Source organism: Dermacentor variabilis, chromosome 1 (genome assembly GCF_050947875.1).
Source record: "Dermacentor variabilis isolate Ectoservices chromosome 1, ASM5094787v1, whole genome shotgun sequence".
Classification (NCBI taxonomy): Eukaryota; Metazoa; Arthropoda; class Arachnida; order Ixodida; family Ixodidae; genus Dermacentor; species Dermacentor variabilis.
Genome location: NC_134568.1, coordinates 106,063,333 through 106,086,746, shown reverse-complemented (window position 1 = coordinate 106,086,746; position 23,414 = coordinate 106,063,333). Strand labels below are relative to the sequence as shown.

General features: G+C 46.5%; 1 protein-coding gene across 5 annotated transcripts in view; it reads left to right on the top strand.

The window, feature by feature from the left end:
- The window catches only part of LOC142582530 (uncharacterized), a 168,632-nt gene that overhangs the window by 12,389 nt on the left and 132,829 nt on the right, over nt 1-23,414 (top strand). For all 5 annotated transcript variants that reach the window (XM_075692397.1, XM_075692360.1, XM_075692370.1 and 2 more), the window contains exons 3-4: nt 14,687-15,160; nt 21,739-21,847. In XM_075692397.1, coding sequence (XP_075548512.1) covers nt 14,687-15,160; nt 21,739-21,847 — 583 coding nt within the window. The remainder of the gene's footprint in view (nt 1-14,686; nt 15,161-21,738; nt 21,848-23,414) is intronic.

Here is a 23,414-nt window from a genome sequence, read left to right as displayed (position 1 = left end):
TTATTTTGAATGTTCAAAAATGTTTCCCCTCATCACTGAATAGTATTGACTTGTGTTAGAACGAGAGAAAATTTGCTCTGGGCAATAAATGTTTCTTAATACGTTCATCGCGGTACAACACCAGCCAAGGCTGGGATTTGTTCTTGTTCTGGCCGGATGGCTTGTTTAGAATGCAGCAACAAGTCGTGGTCTATGCAAAAGTAAACTGATCAGAGATTTTTTCAACAACCTTAATCGGTTAGAGATCACTCCTCGGAATTTAGTTATCTCGGTAAGTTTTGTCAGAGGTTGCGAGTGTTCAAGATTTGTCTGGGTTACAGTTGTTGGTAATGTTTGCCATGGGGGGGGGGGGGGGAGCATTTGACCCTTTTTTTTTCATCAGCAGTGTAAATAAAAATGGGGGGGGGGCCTTGGCTGCTTATTACGTAAAGTGTGAACAAAACAAAAATATGACCTCTCCCCCCCACTCCCCCTCTCACTTTGGAGCTTTGTGCTTTTTATTTCTTCTGTTCTCTTCAAGCCTTTTCTACGACAAAAACAAACGTACACAAGAAATTGTCTGCGTTGTCATGCCCCCCATTGTCATACACACCATCGTCATGCACCGGTATGCATGCAAATCAGACATGATCATGTCTGATCAGACATGATTATGCAGGCTAATAATAATGTGTGCTGAACCTGAAGGCTCTGCAATGTATGGCAACAGAACTTAAACTGCTGCAGAAATTTGTCAACTAACAATATTTAAGGCAACTCGGGCGATTTTTCAATGTCCACTGATGTTAATAAAATTTCGAATATATGTTCTCTTTTGCATTCTGATTATCTGTGTCAAACTATGTGGCTGCAAGTCATTTAGTTTTCCTGAAAGTGAATTTTAAAAATTGGTTGCATTCCCGACTTGCGACTTCCCACTGGCCACCCTGAATTTGTGAAGTCCGAGACTACACCCCACTGTCGCTGAAATTGTCACTTAAATCGCCGCTATCTAGTTTGGAAACTCTGTAAAAGCTTCCTGTGTCGTCAGGAGCCATCATCAGCTTCGCTTCTTTGCTGTTAGAACTATGTGTACTGTTTGTTTAGCATGCATTCTGCGTGTTTACATTATGCTGGTGTAGGATCTGACATCATTGACTCATCGTGACGTCACACGAAGCAGCTACCTGTTTCGGTTTTGCTATCGTGTTTATTCGTTATTTAAAATTATTGATGAAATTCTGAGCAAATTGAACTACCCTACAGGTGACAAGACCATCAGTGCCTTTTGAAAGTAACAATATCTTAATCTGGTTAAAAGAAAAAGAACGCCGGAGTTGCTTTTTAAGTGTTCGAGGATGATACTTGCAGCATCAAGTTACACAGATAACTAAGCCGCATTTCCTATATATAGATGGCCCAAGATAATGATCTGACTGATCTGAAGAATGCAATACAGGTATGTGTGGATGTTTAATTCTGAACATCTATGACAAGATCCCATCAGAGTGTTCAAACCAACTAAAAGCTGTCAATTTACAAGATATGACTGGCTGCATTGGCTGCTTATACCTTGCTTCACGTATTCCTGAGCTTCACAACTTGTTTTTTTTTTATAGTATATGCACTCTTTAAAATTTCCCCCAAGAATTTAACAACTGTGAGGCTTCTGTAGAAACTACCATACTTTCTATTTTTGCGATATGCCAAGCAAAATCTGATGCACATCGGCATGGAGAAACACCATATATTCTTATACAGCATATAAAACCTTGAAATCGTAGCAAGGAGCAAGCGCTCTGAGAGAGAGAGTAAAACGCCTTTATTAATAATATTCGAATGGCGAGAGCAGTGTGGGAGGAACCCTCAGTCCAGGGTCCCTAAGATGATTCTGGCGATCTTTCGAGCCCGTTGTATCACAGCTCGGAGGACCTCGGGAAGTCCGTCGCGGAGGGCATCGTCCCACAGCTCTTTGTTGCGTAGGGGGTACAGGAGAGTTGGCAAGGGAGGAAAGAGGTTTGCAGTGCACTCAATCGTGACATGGAAGATTGTGGGCGAGCTGCCACAGCCAGGGCAACGATCTGCATAACAGTGTGGGTAGAATTTATTGAGAGAGACAAGATTTGGAAAAGTTGCAGTTTGTAACTGGCGTAATGCCACTGCTTCCTCCCGCGAGAAGGACGGCGGTGGTTCGGCGTGGGTGCGACGAATGCGTGTATAATGACTGAGTATGTCTTTGTAACGGAGCAAGGGATCCCCCCAATCTGAACTAGTCGCCTCACCACGCCGAGTCGCCCGGAGGGAAATTTCTCGCGCAACCGTATGTGCGCGTTCGTTACCCGTCAGCGAGGTATGACCAGGGGTCCAGAGTAAGTGGATGCGGGGAGGTGTGGTTGGTGTATTATGTGGGGTCTGTTTGAGAATTTAGTGCGCCGCTCTCGGAATGCCATGTCCTGATAGGAACGCCCGGCATGCCTGTTGCGAGTCCGTCAATATATACACTTCCTCAGGAACACGGATGGCGTTTCGAATTGCAAGAGCAACATCGAGAATTTCTCCGTAAGCGGCATTTGTTCCGCGCATTGCAGCAGAGTCTCTCAGGGATTCGGTGCCATCCAAAACTACCGAGGTATAGCCCTCTTGAGTGCGTGATGTGTCCTTGTATAAAGTATGTGTTTCCGGGATGTTTGCAAGCATGCGGCCAATGTATTGTACACGGGCTTTGCGCCGCCCTTTGTCATGCTCGGGGTGCACATTACGTGGCAATGGATGAATACTTAGTGCTTGGCGTATTGCTGACGACAAGATCGTTGGACGGGTTTCAGACTCAAGGGGTGGGACAGAGTATCCTAGCCATGTGAGAAGATGGCGGCCAGTAGGAGTGAGTAGGAGGCGCTGGCGATGGCTGACCCAATGTGCCTCTAGCAGCTCGCCTAGTTTGTTATGTGTCCCTAAGTTAAGGAGACGGTGTGTGGAAGTATAGTTCGGGAGGCCATGGGCCAGCTTCGTCGCTTTGCGAATCATTGCGTCTATGCAAAGTTGTTGCGCTTGGGTCAACCGCTGAACGCTGAAATGGGAGATGGTATGTAAGGCGGCTGATCACGCATGCCTCCACCAAGCGCAGCAGGTCCTCTTCTCGAAGGTCCGAGCGCCTGTTGGAGACCCTCTGGATCATGGCCAGAATTTGCTCAATCTGTCTGGATAGAAGGGAAACAGTGTAGTTTGACCTGCCATCCGCTTGGACGTGTAGGCCGAGGATACAAGCACAATTAACCTGTTGTATCGGTGTGCCATCCACGTGCACAGTGATAGGGGGAGTAGAGGAACGGCTCTGGTGGCGAATGATTATGAGCTCCGACTTTTCCGGAGCACATCTTAAGCCGCGTTTTCTCGCGTACTCGGAAACTGTATCGACTGATTGCTGCAGTCGGTCCTGGATGGCTCCGTCGGAACCCTGTGGTGACCAGATAGTAATGTCATCCGCATAAATAGCGCGGGCAACATCAGGGATCTGGTCGAGTAGCCGGGGGAGCCCTGCGAGCGCGATATTGAATAGAGTAGGGGGAAAAACTGAGCCCTGGGGTGTCCCACGTCCTACAAGGCGAATCGTACCGGATTGATGCGGTCCCATTCCTACGGTGGCTGTGCGATCTCGAAGAAATGCGTGGATATAGTTGTACATACGAATTCCACAGTGTGAATGTGCAACATTGCGAAGGATGAGGTCATGTTCAACATTATCGAATGCCCCTTTTAGGTCTAAGGCGATGAGTGCTCTCGTTTGGTCGGATGACGGAGGTCCTATGACTTCCTCCCGCAATTGTAAAAGCACATCTTTGGCAGACAGATTAGCCCGATATCCGAATTGAGAGTTAGAAAAGAATGATTTTTCCTCGAGGAAGGGCTGCAGACACCGCAAGAGTACATGCTCCATGAGCTTACCAATGCAGGATGTTGGGGAGATGGGTCGTAAGTTTTCAACCTTAACAGGCTTGCCCGGTTTGGGGATCAGTGTGATGTCGGCGTGTCGCCATGCTTGGCGAAGCACGCCCTTGCGCCAGCAATCATTGAAGATATGGGTGAGGTAGTTAATATCCGCTTCACTAAGGTTACGAAGGGTGGCGAATCGGATGTGGTCGGCTCCCGGTGCCGTGTTGCGGCGTAGGTCTTGTAGGACCACCCGCACCTCGTCAGATGTGATGTCTGCATCGAGCAATTCGTTCTCCTCGCCTACATAAGGATAGTCAGGGTACTGCGGTGGCGGGCCTGTGGGTATGAAATGCTTCTCTAGCTCTCTGAGGAGTGTCGAGACATCGTCCCTGTACTCGTGCATTAGGATGTGCAGCTGTTGAAATGTTTTTCCCTTCGTTGCGGTGGGATCTGTGAGTGAGCGAAGAATCGACCACGTTTTTGCTGTGCTCAATGTGCCTGAGAGGCGATCGCAAAATCCTCGCCAGTTATTCCTCGTAAGGATCTCTGCATACTCCTGAGATTCCCGTGTAATTTGATCTATACGTTTCCTAAGTTTGTGGTTGAGGCGTTGTCGTTTCCATCGTCGTGTCAACCCTCTGCGGCCGTTCCAAAGATGAAGTAAACGCGGGTCTATGTCAGGTGTCTCGGTTGTGGTGCGCAATGTGCTCGTGGCGGCCTCTAGATCTTGTGCGAGAGAGTCAAGCCAGCGTTCGTACCCTTGGCGCTCAGGTGGGTCCTGGCGACGTTCCCTGAATTTCGCCCAATACGTTATACGCACATTTCGCTCGGGTCTGCGCGCACCCCGTACTGATAAGGTGGTCGCTACAATGTAGTGGTCACTACCAAGGTGCTCCTCTAAAGGCCCGTTGCAGCGACTGGGCCAGTATTGTGCACGAAGGTAAGGTCAGGGCATGTGTCACGAGATACGCTGTTGCCCATCCGAGTGGGGTGCTCGGGGTCGGTAAGCAGTGTGTATCTCATGTTACAGATGGCATTCCATAAGCGGGTCCCTTTAGCCTGCGATTTAACGTAACCCCATGCAGTATGCGGAGCGTTAAAGTCGCCGGCCACCACACAACCCGTCCAAACCTACCAAATTGTTAGTAGGTGCTGAAAACAGTGCGTTCGCGAACGGGGGTAACTGTGTGCATTGAGTGTAAAGAGACTCTCGCTGCGTTTACCTTGCGTAAATATTTCCAATATTTGGTGAGGAATGTCAATGTTAGTGGTATGCATGCGACATGTAACATGTTTCGAAACTAAGGCTCCCACAAGAGGAGAGACACCCGAGAGCGTGCTGTAGCCGGATAAAGAAGGGGTGCAATTGACTTCCTGTAAGAGGATGACATTGGGAGGGTTCGTGGATGTGGCGATATACTGCTGTAGGGAACCTCGTTTTCGGCGGAATCTCCTACAATTCCACTGCCACACCACTAGTTGCTCCGCGTTACGCGGCGCCATCATCATTGCGAGAGGAAGCAGGTGGTCGTGCATAGGGATGCGGGCGCCGGGTGCCCACATTTGAAGGTCGCGGCCAAGAGCCTTGGTTGGAAAGCGCGCTTTCGTTGTTACCGCTAAGCTCGGGAACTTGCATGCGTGCGAAAGTGCACTCTATACATGATTTCACTTGCTCCGTAATCCCTATTTAAAGGACCTCCATTTGGCGTTCTATCCTATCCATAGCCGCCTGCATACTAGTGCTCATGTCCACCACCAGCGCGTCCATTTGTTTTTGCAGGCGCTCACAGCGCGCCTCCATGTCAGAATGTAGGCGGGCTATTCCTATTAGAGGATCGGGATTTGGTAACGCATTGGTAATAGGGGAAGGGGTAGGGAGAGATTTACGGGGCGGAGCGAGCTGTAGGGGACCCTCCGCCCGACCTACCTCCCGAGGCGCCTCCATTGCTGTTTTCTTCTCCGGGGTCCGCTGCACCCCTGAAGGGACCAGGGTCACCTTGGCTGGGGCGTTGGTCTGCAGGGCCTTCTTGCAGGGTTGTTGGGAAGATGGGGAACGAGGGCGCTTCTCTGGGAGGCGCACCGATGCCTCGCAGGATCGGGACCGAGACTTGAACTTGCGACAGGATCTCGAACGGGTCTCCGACTGGACTTTTCTAGTCTCCTTCGTTGGGGCGCGTGACGTTCGGGTCTCCGCCGTATCTGTGGTAGTGGTCGGGTCGCTGGATGGTTGGAGTTCACGCTGCTCTTTCTCGAGAGCTTTCCGAACCCGAGCTTTGTTCAGTGTCTGCCTAGCACGCCGCGGGCAGTTTGGATCCGCTGTAGGGTGGGTCCCGTCACAGGATCTGCAGTGTGGGGTGCACGGATGTGACGGGGTGGGGTTGTCAGTCCCGCACGTCGCGCAAATGACCACGTGCGGCGTAGGACAGTAATCAGCCCAATGGCTGAGCTTGTGACATATCTTGCAAACCAGTTGGCAGGGTCCATGGGGGTAGCAGTGGAGTTCTGCACCATAGAAACGCACGTAGCGAGGCACTTTAAGTCCTTCAAATGTTACCAACGCAACGTTGGTTTGACCCATCATTCATGCTTGAAGTATTTGAGTTTCAGGAGCCACAAGCTCATCTACTAGCTTGGAAGACGGTGTACCCGGCAAAAGGCCAGGAACAATTCCCTTGCATGAGTTATCTGGGGCGGCAAAATATGTTGTGATGGGATAGACCCGCTGACCGAGGTTCAGCTCCCTCACCTTGTACAATGCGTCTGCTACGTGTGACTGGGGTGTGCTGATGATTGCCAAGTTCTGCTGAGGTCGCAGTCGGAATATGATGTCCTGACGATCCTCAGTGGTCAAGTTGGCTGCACTTCACTGAGAGCACTGGCGAGTTCTGGGTGCGTCCACATATCGAGACAAAGTCCTCCGTGAGGCCGCAGAATTATCTTTTCATCGTGCAAAGGAAGTTGAGGCAGGTTCCGATTCCGAATGCGCTTGCGTACGGTAGGCTGGGAGGTGTCCGAAATGCCCAAGATGTTCTCGGAGGGTAGCGTCTTAACGCGCGTTTGACGGATGCGTCACTTATGTATGACTGTCTTCCAACAGCCACCTGTGTCATCGTCAGTTTTGTCGTCGTAAATGTTTGGGGCAGCATCTTCCTCCATCCTTTCCCTGGTCGGAGTGTCCACCTCTCGCTGTTGGGAGGGAAAATTGGCGACGATGGGATCGGCGGCCACTCCCGCGGTATACACCTCGGGCGTCTTTGTTGTTGTTGAGGAACGCGCGCCGGCGTTCTTTATTGCCGAGTGTGTCTCCTGCTCGTTGGAAAATGATGTTGCGGTAGATAAATTCTCCATCGAAACGGACCGGTGAATTGGCCGAAGGCCCTTTGCACGCCAGTTTAGAACATGGGCCTCGGAAGAGCTGGTCGCTTGGCGCTCTTGGTTCATGGTGTAGAAAACACGCCAAGGCAGCTATGGCCACGGCAGGGGCAGCCGCGTTGGAACTGCTTCAGAGCTGTAGAGGCGCGGGGAGCGGCAACAAAGTCCCGGGAAGAAAATGCGGTCGGTGGGAAACGGTGAGAAAGCCGCTTCCCATAAGACTCCCGGCGAAAGCGGCCTGGGCAAGGGCTGTCAAGGGCGATCGGTGAAGGTCGCGTAGTCTCGGTGGTTGCGGAGTGCGCCGACGACACGTCCGTTCACTTCGGCCGACCGATTGGAACTCCGCGCTCTGAATAAAACTCCTACATTGGACTGAAATCTTGTGGCAGTATCACAAAAAAACGCACACAATGGCACCGAAGGGAATCTAACTTTACATGTCATATTTGCACTGATGGCAGGCGGTGCCACGATACGGTACACCCAATAATTTCTGAAATGAAGTGCTTTCCAGCTGGGTGCTTGCTGTTCATCACACTGCTATATCAACTGAACTAGGTGCAATGGAAGTGACATAATGCTTTTGAATTGTTTTTGCACAATGTGACTGTTTTGACTATTTGCTGCACGAAAAAGCATCTGTGCCTCTTTTTCTTTTTTTAATTGAATAGCTTTCTTTAACCACAAGAATGGCTCTTTGACCCATTTTTGTGGTTGGTGGTCCATGGTTGGCGGTTGGCAGTCTGGGGTCAGACTTCGCCGCCGATACAAAGGCACCAATGCTAAGTGCGCATACTATTGCACAACCGAGTTGTGGATTGCATTCGCCGCTGAGCAAGATGCACATGCTGTCGTTTGAGAAATTAGGCGTCTGAATGTTTATAGGGTCACCTTTCCCGCTGCTGCTCACGTCATTGGAGGCAACCCACGTGACGAATTGGCTTATATGTAAAGCCACTTTTACAACCGCTACAGATGTGCTGCTTAATGACTGTTCTCTGCGGAATTATGCCATGAAACAACAAACGCTACCTTAATATCCTCACTGCAACAAATATACGTCTTCAAGTGCATCATTCCTTTTATAAGGCAATTAGCTTTCTTGAAGCATTCAGCTATTCGTTTACATTGACATTCATTGCCGATGTTTCTGGCACAATCTTTTTATTCAGTCTTTTTGTCAGCTCAGGAGCACAGTCGAGTTTTAATGCAAATCATCCATGGCTTTTTGCAAATCATCCATGGGTTTTTGTTAAGTAATTTGCTGTATTTAGGTTTCTGTGTGGCCTTGTGCAAGACCGTTTCTTCTTTCTTACATGTACGTGTCAAAAAGGAAAAAATGAGTGATCAGGGCAAAAATTGTTTTGAACAAAGAGACACTCATAAAATAAAAAAAGCAACACACAAACTATGTTCTGTAAACTATGTTAATAAGCAGATGGCTCTCTTCAGTGTGGAGTGCAGAGGTCCAGCAGCCTACGCTGTGTGCCAAATTAGGGTGAAACAGAGTATTGGGGGCGAGGACTTATGGAGTCGCCATCTGTCAGAAGCGCCTCTCTTGCGTAGTATGAGGGATGATGCGGCACGCTCCTTATAGTTTAATAAAAACACCACGTGGCAGCCCTCCTGGACATTTCTGTAAGTACTCTCAAAACGAGGGAAGTTTTTTTACTGTCAAAATAATAATCTTGGGCAAACTGAAAGCATAGAATCATTTGCAGACGCTATCTCTTCACCGAATATGTACAGTGAACACCACTGCGCGCGGTCGCCATGATGGAGTCGCCCGAACTGGCTTCTTGTGGAAAGGTAGGCAAATGCTGAGACTAAACTATGTGAAATATGTTCTTATGATGGGCTGTCTGTATAACCGAATGGAGCATAACAGAATGAAGCCTCAACGCAGTGATTGCACGGGTTCACAGCGAACGATTGCGCGTCTGCATGCATGTCCGTGCACAATGTTTTGCTTTCTCTGCGAGCGCATTTTCGTACCGTGCCGCGAGCTTTAGGCCGCAGTATGAGCATTTGACAGTACACAAGCAACCATTGTTGCGTGCAGGTTATCAGAGCTGTTCGAAAGTAATTTCGTCGACGCCTATAGAGACTGTGATGTGCCGTTGCGACGATGCAATCTTTTTTTTTCTTGTAAATTCTTGGACGTCTCAATGTTACTTCTGAAGTTGTGTCGCATTGTATGTTTATCGGTCTTCTCGGCGTGCGATTTGCTGCTGATTTTTCGTAATCCAGGGGCCGTATTCTGTAGCGGTTCGCTTTGGAACCGGTTCGGACTGGCTGTTGCCATTGGTCGGCGCTTCGTTGTCGTCATCCTTGGTGGGCGGGACGACAAATTTTGTTGTCACACATGTTGTCAATCATCTGGACAGGAACCGGTTCCCTGCTACGAGAGGAACCGCGGAGAAATGGTTCGCTCGAGGGTCGCGCGCGGTGGCGAGCTTGATGTGGAGGGTTGCTAGGGCAACCGTGGCTGCTGGCTAATCTCGCGCCAGCTGACGAGCCGGCACCTAGACGAGACGAGACAGAGACGGCAATGGCGGCTCCTTTGGTTGTGCTGCTGGCGAGCGCCGAAAGACGACGCGATGAGAGGCAACGACGCGATGCGTTCGGCATGGCCGAAGAAGAGTTTCGAAGGCATTTTAGGCTCTCCAAAGACATAGTGCGACGTCTTTGCGATGCGCTGGAAGAACATCTCGGACCTCAAAGATTTCGTGGTGTCGACACTATGATGAAAGTGCTGTGCGCGCTGCGGTTTTTGCCACCGGGAGCTTTCAACAGTGCGTCGGGAATGAAGAAGCGATTGCACTGACGCAGCCTTCGGTCGGCCGGATCATTACAGCTGTCGCCAAGGCCATTATGGTTGCGGGCAAAGAAAAAGGATGAGTTAGATTCCCATCCACGGCGCGACAGAAAGTTGCCGTCAGCTGCTGGCCCAACACACACGACGCCTTTGCTAGGTAGGGGTGCTCCTCGACAAATGAAACGAGTATTTCGTGCTGCCTCGCTAAAACATAAGGACCCAGCTGCCTGTCCTTGTGCGGCGACATCGTTTCGGTTTCGGCGCGCGAACAAGTCCAAAACGTAAACAAAGCGAGGCAAGTTGTTTGCATAACGTATAGTACACCACCTAGCGACTAAATAAGAAAACAACACAAATAATATTACAACTCCCAGTTGCCGCCTGTGCCACAACTCACATTTATTACTGAAAATGATATTTGCAAGTGTTCTCACAAACCACTGTTTTTTTTTTATCAAACCTGCAACATCCTTCAATTGCTATACCGTCCCCCAAGTACAAACAAAAATGATGTGATCTACCGGCAGACCGCTGCTCGCTGATTGGTTCCCCTCACGCCGCCCCGTTCCACTCTTTCTCCGAGTGACTTAATCCAGACGTAACAACCAGACCGAACCGGTTCCAAAGCGAACCGCTACAGAATACAGCCCCAGTACATTAATTCATAACACAAACATGACCATGTGCCATGCCCTTTTTTTTTAATGTGCTTCTTACCGTTCCCTTTCCATTCCAGTGAACTTGCCAGAATCTAGCATCAACAAGTTCATAGACCAAATAAAGAGTCATGACATTAGCCGGGCAGTGGATGTGGGCGAGCATCTCAGTGTGCGTTTTCTGCCACTTACCGAACATCACAGTCCCGACGCCATAACAGAAATTTTTCTCCCGTATGTGCTTGCCGCATGCCCGAGTTCTAGCCGGTGGCTGTTTGCCGGTTCTAAGTTTCACGAGCCAAGCTTCACGCAGATTTTTGTTTTGTGGCTACGTGTGAATAAGGCTGACTCTGTTGCGTACGTCCGGCACTGCGGCACCAATCAGTAGCCCGCCATACTGCTCGTCTCCAAAAGCAGCCACTACCTATTATAGGGCTTTCAAATGCTGTTAACCAGATACCCAAGGTGGGAAAACCTCACCACTTAATCAGAACTGCAGCGCAGGTGGGACTTTAAACTTTCGCTTTCAGTTCGCTTTGGCGCTTCTGAAGCAGCCGACGCAGCCGCTGTATCCACGTGATCCCTCATGCCATGTCACACCGACGGTGGTGCGAGCTTTTCCAGTGATGGAGCTTGCCCCCAACAGAGAAAACATGGCCATCCTTTTGGTGCTTCAGAGCTAAGCACAGGGTTGCGGGATCGAATCATGGCCAGGGCGGCCCGATTTTGATGGGGGTGAAATACGAAAACACTTGTGTACTTAGATTTAGGTGCACGTTAAAGAACTCTGGGTGGTCCAAATTTTTGGAGTCCCCCACTACGGCATGCCTCATAATCAGATCGTGGTTTTGGCACATAAAACCCCATACCATACTTCATACCATGAAAAGCATATGCAAATTTCTTCTAGTGTAGTATAAATGAGGTGCTGCCCTCCGTAGGGATACTGGGGGTGCCAATGGCTCTATGCCTCGGTACACTGCGCACCACCTTGGCACACCGGGCACCACGGTTGGCGCACGCCTGCCCATCAACCATGGTCTGGTACAAGCTCGAGGAAACAGTGGACAATAACCATGTGTACACTCTGAAAGCATTTATGATTGCAACTAACACGTTGAGCAGGCCAGCTAGCTAGAGTTTACATCACTGAAGGTTCCCTCGAAGAGAATACTACGCTAGGTAAAGAGGGGCTTCCGACTTGCCAGCTGAGGACACAGGTGGCGGCTGCGATTGCCACAGCAAAAACATGGTTGACTAACCATGTGCGAGAAAACGGGAGAGGCGGTGGAGACTTCCACACTCGCTGCTGGCTGGAGACCAAAGAAACTGGCAATGTCGGAGGGACCTCATGTGACACGCCTGGTGGTGCTGTTAACTTTTGTGACTCCCATGCACAACCCTCATGAAGGCTTTTCCTCTCCCCAAACGTACTTGGCACGCCTGCCTGACATTTGCCGCGGGAGACCGTCTTGGGACCTGGATTCCCACACCTCATGCACAAATGCTGTTGACTGGAATTATCAATAGTTAAAAAAAATTGCTGAAAAGTGCCACAACAAACATAACGAAAAAATCTCCAAATGGGCACATGTGTCAAGCACTTTCCAACATTTAGGGCGGTATTCTCAGGCGATCACTTTCAGAGATAGTTCCACTTTTACAAGTCTTCGGGTGACTCGGCACCGAATGTGTCCATGTATACAGCCGACAGCATTTTCTGGCATTGTGCCAGCTGCTTGCTATCTTCGCAAGTGCCAAAAGTGCTGTCAGCTCTGTACTTCGACATGTCCAGTGTAGTCTCTCACGAAAGTGAAACTACCTTTGAAAATAATAATGACAAAGAAAAATAATGCCTCTGATGGAAACCGGCATTTTCACTTATCAGGCCTCTTATCAGGTGCCTTCACCTTGTCCATCAAATGACATAATTACGCAATGTATAGATAAATAACCATTCGAACTCTTCTCAAAATAACAGCACAACTTATTCCGCAGCAGAACGTTGCACACTGTTATGATCATCTCATGTTTCGTAACAGCTCATTGCTGCCAAACCACAGCATAAAATTTGAGAATGCTGCAGTATGGGCACATTCATGGAATGAATTTTCAGAAATAAAGAACTGATTTCCGAGGCTGATTGAAGGCTCGAACATGCGTGCACACATAGTGCGGGGTGCTCCGTGTGCCTTAATGCCAGCAGAAACTACGGCTGTGCCCACTTAAATCAGTTCAGTATGACTCAAAGAAACATTTCCCATATGGAAGATGCCATGTCATACTAATAGACCGCACAAGTGGAACAGCAACCAGGAACTGCCACTGAGCGTATAGCTGGCATACAACACCGAGCGCTCGCCTAAGCCAGCAAGCCAGACTGCTCATAGATGGAACTTTGCCTACACAATATGGCAGCGTCCATGAAGAAAAAGTCTATACATATACCTTGAATATTACATTAAGATTCCATCAAATAAAATTCACTTATAGGATGGCCACAGTATCTGTACCCAAGATGTTTTTAATGTGTTAGCATTAGGAGTGGAAAAGTGGAAAAAAGTGTGTGAAGTGTAAGAAGCCAGTCACATGGTAGAAGTATGTATAGGTTTATATAGAAACTGCATAAAAAAAGACCCGCCGTGGTTGCTCAGTGGCTATGGTGTTCGGCTGCTGAGCATGAGGTCGCGGGATCGAATCCCGGCCACGGCGGCCACATTTCGATGGGGGCGAAATGCGAAAACACCCGTGCGCTTAGGTTTAGGTGCACGTTAAAGAACCCCAGGTGGTCAAAATTTCCGGAGTCCTCCACTACGGCGTGCCTCATAATCAGAAAGTGGTTTTGGCACGTAAAACCCCAAATATTATTATTGCATGAAAAAAGACACACGAAACAGAAAGGACACGCAATTGTCTTTCATCATTCTTATCTATGTCTATGCTTGACTTTGAGTTAAACATTAAAAAGCTGTGAAGTTCTGTCTTGACTTGTTAAATTTCTTGTTGAGAGGCTATTTCACTATGGGTGCACGTTTGTTAATTTATTAGGATAAGTTTAATTTGCATTAGAAAGACAGAATAGTCACATCATTCCAGTTCTGGAGCAACCATCTTAACAAACTGCTCTCAAGGTATATGCGTTGCAAACAAACAAGCATGGATGTAGATCATGAGGAGACATTCATGTCTGCAAAGTATTACATTTACATACACTTCGAAAATGGCACAAAATTCAAATGAAAGTCTATGCACCCTTCTCGGATGAGCTGCTTTCCTTGCCATTATAGACATCACCTGTGTACCATTTCCGTGTAACTTGCGTAACACCTGCAGCACAGATATAGCCAGCAGCGTTGTGACAACTCTAATTCCTGCGAATTGCAGAGTGCACAATATCACTCCCGAAATGAGCTGTGCAGCATGAGCAGAAGAGGGGGGAGGTGGAATTTAGGTTGTAAGTTGTGTGAGCCTGCAGCTCTAATGCATGGGAAAAGGCAGAAGAATGTTGCTTGCAGATGCTGGTTGATGCAACAGGAGTGAGCTCCTTATGGAATGCCAGCTCACCTACCTGCAGCATGGCCTTGCAATATTTGCTTCTATCTTCATCTTTATTGAACCCTCTCTAAAAATTTTTGTAGTAGAATGTTCCCCAGATGGAGCTGTACAACTTCCAGCATGTAACCAAGTTTCCAGCAGGGCCTGCTGAGGGGCCCTTTAAAATTCTCTTGCATGTTTTTATAATGTAGATGGATATTGTAACAGGTCGCAGATGTCTCATTTGTTAGCATAGTTAAATTGGGAATTGTAGAGATGTTGTGTAGCAGCAGCTTTCATACTTGCTGTGAAATTCTCTTCTGTGGAATATGCATAAATGGGATGTGGTGTTGTCATCAAGGGAGTAATGACAATTATGGGTATTTCTCCTTGGCAGGTAATGAACAAGGGCCAATGTTCGTACAAGGATGCTGAGACATTGAAGCTTACCATTAAGAAGAAATGTGCTGCTACGTCATCTGTGTCCTCAGCGGCCGGCGGCGGCCCTGGGCGAGCCCGTGCTGCAGCGGTAGCGGCTGCTGCCGCTATCGGTGCAGGCATCCACCGGCGTACGGACCTTATGCACTCTGCAGTCGAGGCTGTGCGTGCCCTTGGGGAGAAAGGTGGCTCAACTTTTCGTGCCATCGTCAAGTTTGTGCGGCAGGCACTGCGGTTGGACCCTGGAGTGCGGTTGCGGCTTGCTGTGAAGCGTGCTGTCACAGCAGGCCGCTTGGTGCGTGTAGGTCGTCTTTACCGACTGCCAGGCAGTGAGAGTGATGAGTCTGAAAGTGACTCTGATGATGAACTTGATGCCAGTGGCCGTCTGGGAGTAGGCAAGAATGGGGACATTGCAGGAAGGACAGGCCACAAGGTAGGTTGGCTGAACTTTTTCATTTGCTTGAAAAAAAGTATGATAGCACCAGTCGTTGCTTTATGTGCTTGTGGCTTTTTTTATTGAGCCCTAGTCATTAATTTGTAATTTTGGAACTTTTCAAGGTCATTGCGGGGCCAACAATGCAAAGCATGCATTAAAGTAGTCCTCATACAGCTAGCCAAGCATTAAGTAGAACGATTATCTATATCTGTAAGTCTAGATTATCGAAAAGCTTTCCATTGTGTGCGGTTTTGTGTAGAAATTTGTAAGAACTGGGACTATGTTGCCAAAGTGGCACTTGGAAGGACAGTCATGCCAAATCTATTCCAAGCAAAGCTTATGGTTCAACAGTGGAAGTGTCAATTTCTATGGCTTACCTCTGTAGTCATAACCTGAATCATGCACACTATTGTCATGCTCAAACTAAGGGTGAAGCTGGAACATCCAAATAAAAGTTCAGGCAGAGTCAACATTTGCAATGAAGTTCTTGTGCTTTGCATGTGTGCAGCCATGATGGAAATATCTAATGCATTTCTGCTCTTGTTTGTGCAAACAGCTGATAAGCCACCATTGCATGAAGCTGGCTGACTTATCAAACTGTTTAACTATCCCAGCTCTCCCATGTTTCTTGTAATGTCTATGAATTTAGGCTTGGTCTGCGATTTTACAAAAGTTGTGCCAAATTTTACTAAGAAGTTATATTTGCCAAAGTGTTCTAAAAGTTTTGCAAGATGGGGTGGTGCAAGATTGCAGAAGAAAAAGAAATGCCAGAAGGAACTGAACTACTTGCACCACACTCTTGTGGCACTGCAAGACGCCATATGCAGCAAGCATATAGCCTCCTGTGTACTTTTCACTGCCTGCACAATGTCTCCGGCGAAGCTGTCCAACCTTTATAAAGGTTAACCATTGGTAATCTAAAGTGTGCATGCACTGCACAAAAAATAAGTGCTTAGGGCAGGCTTAAACAAAACTTGCTATCTGCTGTGTTTATTATCATGATGTGCAGCTTTGTCTTGCTGGCTCATCAAAATTTCACTTGCGCTGATTCGCACAGTGGAAAATCTTCTGTATTTTTTTTGTTACTTCTAAGACTACCAATCTGTAACAGTGTTACCTGTTGCTTGCTTTTCTACCTATCTTGCTGTGGTAGATCGTTTTGCTGTGGCTGATGGCCTGTAATTCCAGTTTATGACTGGTTTGAAGTCAAAAGTCATGGGAGTATGCGGTGTGGATCATGGGAATTAAGTTGCCAGGGGGTATTCTTGCATTGGAAGGCCTGTTGAAGAACCATGTTAAAAGCTACTGACAGATGCAGCACAAGCTGCGTCTGTCAAGAGACTGGAAAGCTGTCTCTGTTGGCGAATAGTAAATGTGTATATTTACTGCGAAGCTAAATTATCTAACACATTTTTTTAGTCATTGCAGTATTACTTTTAGATTTGCACTGTTTTGAAGAAAGTCCCCATTAAATTTGCCCTGCATATAAATGCGCCCTCCAACTTAGCTTTGGGGAAAAAGTGCATTTATTATACGAAGAAGTATGGGGGGGGGGCACATCTAACTTTTACAGATTGATTGCTATGGAAGCAAGTTTTGTTACTGTTTATGCGAGTCTACTATCACTTTAAATTTAAATGTGAACAGGTTGATAGCAACTAATATGTGTTTGTGTTTTTTAGATTGCTTACATTTGTAATACTGTTTGATGCAAGCTACAAAATGTACATTTAGGATTGCACCACCCTTAGAACATGACTAGACGAAAATGATATCCTTAGAAATTAGTGATTCATTGTCGCCCTTTCGTGTAATTATGTGTAAAAGATGTGATCAGCTTTTTTTTTTTTTTCTGTTTGCATTGCAATTTATGCTGGTGGTACAAAATGCCCTTATGCTGGATGCCTAATTTAATTTTGAGTAGCTGGCAGCAGGTTTCTCAGCCTTCCAGATATTGTCACTTCTTTTGAACTTCCAATTATCAAATCAACCAACCTGTGACTGCTAGCCTAATTTAATGCAGTTGGCTCCTGTTAATTTGACCCCTGTGGGATCACAAGATTTGGTTTAATTATCTGAAAAGTTGGTGCGTGCGTGCTAACCAGCAAAGTTGGAACATCCGGTGAAGGTGAATTTCAGGATAGAAATAAGGTAAGTTAGGGCTTTAGAAATGTATGGGTGGTGGGCCAAGATTTGCAGTCGTGATGAAATTCACCTAAAAATTGAAATAACCAGAGTCGAATTGATGGAAGCCTGCTGTACTTCGATTTTTTTTTCCTGCTGTCAGTATAAGACGAAAATTTGCTCTTAAATGTTGTTTCTTCTAAATTGTCCAATTGTTTTTGACATGAGAAAAATTGTGTTGAAAGGACTGCTGCTGTCTTCTTTTGTGTGTGTGAAATTTTTAACTGTGAAAGTAATTGAATAACCTGGAAAAGTCAGGGAATATTGAAAACGGGAATTAACTAGACACCCTGTGAACCTCTTGTTCAGTATTGACTTTGATAATTTGACTTCAGTAATTTCTTTGATAGAAAGCCTCTCGGAGGTTTCAGAATGTAGGATTGGCAGTTTATTGGTAGAAAAGTTTTTTTTTAAATGCTGGCTTTGAGCCATCCTACATGCAAATGCACTACAGTCAAATGCACTCCTTATTGGGAGTGATATATATCAAAATATTTCTTCGGAACTCTGGTGCCACATTTCTTAACACCACACGATAGTTTTCTCGTGGCAGTGGGAACAAATTGTTTGTCCTGCAGAATCGCAGTGTGGTTCAATCGGCCAAATAAATTTTGTTTTCAGCAAATATTGGCTCTTTGCCTGTAATGACTTGTAGATACAAGCTTTCTGGTACATGACTGCTGTGGGCCTTTGAAATGTGAGCAGATCAGCATTATCACTTCCTACCATGTAACGCTAGAAAGTATTTACGCACATTAAGAAGCTATGTCAGGGTGTCTACCAACTGGGAAAACGGGAATTCTCAGGGAGTTTGAATAGTCTTGAAAAACTCAGGGAATTAGTGCTTCTATCAGAGAAAATTATCCGGAATTTTATTGAAAGGGAACGATAGTCGCAATAATGCTGGCTCGAGTGACAGAGAGGAATCGTAATGAATCATCTTTGATGCCGTGTTATCGGCTGGAAGAGTTGCCAGTGTACAGTCAAGGACCAATTTTCTGGACGGCCGATTTTTTGGAAAATGCCCGATAATTCGGACGGCTTCACGGCACCACCACGTACGTACGCAGTATGGTTAATGTATAAGAACGTATGAAATTTTGGACGCAACAACTCTTCGCTGTCCCAATTTCCCAGACTTTTGGCCGTGACCGCATGTCTGAAATGGCATTAATCAAAGCCACCACCAATTTTGATTGACCATTTTGATTATCTCGCCGCCTCGAACTGGCAATCTCACACGCATATCCGCTGGCAGCCGTAGCCACCGCAGCGGCAACACTAGGCCAAGCTACTTTGACATTCGCTACTGTTAGCGATTCGCCGCTGTTAACAATGGCGCCTACTCAGCCTTTGTAATCCTCGCCAATGGCTTCGAAGCTCGGAAAGCACGGCGTATTGCATTATGCCGGTTTCCAAAAGTAAGCTTCGCCTCAATGTAATTTTACGCGGCGAAGCGTACGCAAAGCATTGCAGTCAAGTTTAACAAGTGTGGGATGGGACAATTGTGACGGGACCCAGTATGTAGTCCTTAAATATACACATGTGCACCTGCTGCCTCCTGTCACAGCACGAGCACCAATATGCCTAATAAGTGTACTGGCTGGCCTTCAGAGCTTTTTCGGACGTGCCTGTGGTGATTTCAGCCCTTAAGAACAGTAAAAGCATGCATTCATTTTTTCGGATGTTTTCATGGCCCCTAGGGAGCCCGAAAAATCGGACGTTGACTGTCCACAAGACCAAGAGGATGCTTCAGATGGTCCGTGCGGTGAACGTTGGTTGGAAGAAGGACATTAACAGAAAGAACCGACACATTGAGGAATAAACGGGAAAGGAAGTGTGCCGCCGCTTCTTTCAAGGAGCTTGAGCTCAAAACACACTGTTGGCTGACGCCGAGATGCAAATGTCCCTCATTCAAACCAAAATGAACTCTTTAAAGCGAAGAAACGCAACACTGAAGTGTTGTGCACAGGCTGAGAATGTCAGGACAGTTGAGGTTGACTTCCCAGCTGCTGAGAGAGAATCTCGCTTGTGACAAAGTTCGGGCCTCATACCATTGGGCTCGCTATCAGTTGATAGAAATAGCTCATATTCGAAAGTATTTGTTTCTATATGCATCTCCTTTTTATTCATATTTAAAAATGTTCGACTCAACATGCAGTAAGTTTTACCATTTTTTTTTTTGTCAAAGATATTTTATTCGCTGTGTGTTTTACTAATCCCTCCCTTCTGTTTTCTTTTTGAATAAAGTAAACACTACTCCTTACTGTTCAAGCTCTATTAAGTCATCTTTCTTATTTTTAAATATGCATAGTAGAGAGTGACAGCATTGGGTGGGACCTGTCAGCCTGTCTTGACATAAAACAAAGTTCTGTGCCGCTTAGGCAGTTTTGCAAAGGCACTCAGGGAAAACTTGGAAAACTCGAGAGATATGGAAATGTCAACGTGGTAGACATCCTGTATGTAAGAAGTCAAAGAATAACGCTTCTTGCTTATATAGCACCACTGTTTGTTGCAATGGTTTGGTGAAATCTCTCCACTCCATCCTTGTTAGCCTATATCGGGTGATTATAAAAGGCTTCGACTCTTCATTATGACATTTGATTTGCTATCCAATGTCCTATTACCAGGTGCATGGGTTCCACAATCTGAGCGTTAGACGCGACTGCAACATACTGTAGCATTTGCTCTGATAGACAATTACATCATAATCATAATCAGCTCTGTTAGCAGAAGCTTGCAGCCACAATTTACTTCTACAATGTTTCACTAATACTCTATTAGTCTGAAAAAGACTTTCAGAAGAGAGCAAATAAAAGCTCTTCATCGTATTTCATGTATCATCTAAGCATAAATTATTTTGCTGTTTATAGTAGTTTGTGGTATGTACAAGAAAGGGGAGAACTTTATCTATAAAAATTTTTTTGGATTTATCTATTCCAGTCAGGATTGCTTCTCCATGAATTGGCATGCCACAGAACTACACGTTAAGAAACATGCTCAGGTCCAGTTACGCTTGTTTTTTATGCTTACACACATTCTGCAATGTTTTTTTTCTTCTTGCTATGTCTTGTGTGCGCTCTTCCGATCTATCTCGTGTGTGATTTGTATTTGTTTTTTGTTTGGTGAGCAATGAGTACTTACACATGGAGGCGGTTTTCAGTGACATTCAAGATGCAAGTTGTAGACTTCACTATGGTGGCATGACTGCTCAGTGCCAGTTTGGTGTTGGCAAACAGCCTGAAGACCAGGCATGGTTGGCTTCTAACTATGATCTGTCATCCCTCGTTTCCCTCAAGGCACTCGAGCAGAAGGCACTTTTGGTTCTACTATAGCAAAGGTGATTTCTGACCGTAGAAGCACAAAACCAAACTTTACAAGCACGCGCGCCGACTGTGGGAAAAAAAAAAAGAAAAAAAAAAAACAGCTGCGGGTGCCGCAAACAAGAACCAGTTTTGTCCCCTATACCCTAACACATATCGCTGCCTCCCCCCCCCTCCCTCCCCAGAAAAAACAAAAATGAAAAATCAGTATAATGCATTACTTTGTGCCATGGGACTGATGGAAAATAATTATACACAAATCTGTACTATTATTTTCGTGCTCTCATACATTCCATATTCGGCTGTAACGATCAACACAGAGACCAAATGCCTGCATTCCGTCGCTACAGTGCGGCCGTGTGATGAATGCTCCGATGGAGGCACCAGCGAAAAGAGAAAAACACACAAAAACGTTCGGCTGCTCCCATCCAGCTGCTGGAAGTCTGAGGGAGATCGATCGTCGCAATGCGTGGTGAGCGTGCGAGACTCTCTCGCCACTTCCAGCGGCAGTTTACGCCGGGCTGAGTTTTTCCGATCAAACCAGGTAGCCGGCGGGAGTAAAATTTTTGGATGTCGAGGGTCGAGTGGACGCTGCCGGGCGAATTTCATCGCTTTGATGCTGGTTTTCCGCTCTATGTATCCTGGCCTTAGGACATTATTTCGTGGGCATCGTGCAGTGCATCCAAAACTTGGATGCACTTGTGGCTTTGTGTGGGAGCTTCATGCGTGCTCGCTACCAGTAACAATGAATTCATTTGGCTGCATAGCTGCAGCACCCTTGTGAGAATAAACTCATTTCATCAATTGTTTCCCACCCCCCCTCCCTTAAGCAGGGGTTGACCTATGTTCCCACCCAACCTGTATTGGTATTTATATGGTACTGTTTACCTTAGATGTAGTAAAAGGATGTCATTATTTTTCTTTATATTTAGTTTAGTGCTGAAAATTGAATGTGATTTCGGTTTTACCAGTATATTGCATGCAATTTCAGAGTGATCAGGTGGAGAGCTTTTTAAAACCAAATATTCTTTGCAAATGATGTGCTAAGTTTCACATATTTATGTGCAGAGGAAGTCAGCACTCCAGGGACGCTGCTCGGTTTGTCATGGAACATCAAGGAACAACAGAAATGGAGTGGCTGAGGAACTTCTTTCTTGTCACTCATGCACACTTTCAGGTGAGCGCTACTCCTGCCATGTTCTAGGCTGAGGCCTAGAAAACGAAAGGAAAAAGGAGTTCATTTGCTAATTTCAAATGCTTGAAATGTAAAGATGTTTTGACAGATCAACCTTATGGTGTGTTTCTCTAATACCACCACTGCTGTTGCAAAGGATGATGGTGGTGGCAGTCCTTAGTGAACGGAATTGAAAGTTTAATTAGAAGTGCGTAGCCCTGTTCTTCAATTTTATTTTACCCGCTGTGGTGGCTCTGTGGCTATATAGCATTCTGCTGACAAACTCGCGGGTTCAATTCTTCATTCAAGCAGAGGCAGACTGCAAAATAAGCTTGTGTACTGAGTGTTGGGTGCACTTTAAAGGACAACCAATGCACACTATTTTCTATCATGCTTTTTTTATCATGTAACAGACAACACTGAAGACTAATGTTATTTGGAATTACAACCGTAAAATTTTTGTAGTTCTTGCTACAAAGTGAGACTCAGACCTTGTTATATGGAACACTTATTTAACAAACTATCGAATACAATGAAGAAATTAAAAAATTTGGTTGGTCACGCTTTATTTCAATGGGCTAACCTACGGCTTTAATAAAACCAAAACTCACTCGCAAGTGAAAACAGGTTTCTTGGTAGGCAGGCATTTCGGAGTGGTATTCTCGGTCAACAATTTTTTAAGATATGATCGCCTTCACGTGACTTGGCACCATGTACGAGCAACGGCATTTCTAGCACTGTAAGATAGCGTGCGAGAAGTGCTATAGTCTGTAGATGCCAACGCTTCCGGTGCTGACTCACGTGAAGTCTTGCAAAAGTGATTGCGTCAGTGGCAGGAATTGACCAAGAATACGGCCCCTGGGTGCTGTGAACTAGAATATATGTACAGGCAGTGCGCCAACTGCCAACCAACATGTGCCGCAGTTTATTACGCGTGTTGTGCGAAGGTGTGCTCGTAGCGGTGGCATGGTCGTTCATTATTGAATGTGTCTGGCTAACCGCAACTTCAGTCACTGCCTGTCCAGAGCGCTCGTCTGGCGTCTGAGCAAACGCGCACTCTAGACCGATCGTGCTCCACCAAGTGCACAATGTAGTTCCCCGTGATGCACCTTCCATAGTCAGTTCAATAGTCGTGGGGGAAAAAAAAAAGATATTGCAACAACTAATGTTCAGAGGTGTGGTAGCGTTCACGGGTCGTGCCGCGTGATGTTTGCATGCAATTGATTGGTTGGCGGGCAGGCATTAGTTTTGCTGGGCTCCGACATGGCTGGCACACTGCTCAACAGCTGTTATAGCTGGGATCGGCCACATGGCACCGAATGGCCGATGTTGCGGCAGCTTGCTAGTCATGTCGGGTGGCGTGCTTGGCACAATGCCACGAGGATGCTGTCACCCGTCTACAGCGACGAGTCAGTTGCTAGTCACGTGAAATGCATGAAAAGTTATTTTATCCCTGAAAGTGAATGACCGAGAATACCGCACTTGCTGGGTGGCTTGCAATGCCGACGCAAGGCTTCATGCTTGTGTTTCATTTCACGTAAACACAATATGACTCTTTTTGTCACCAATA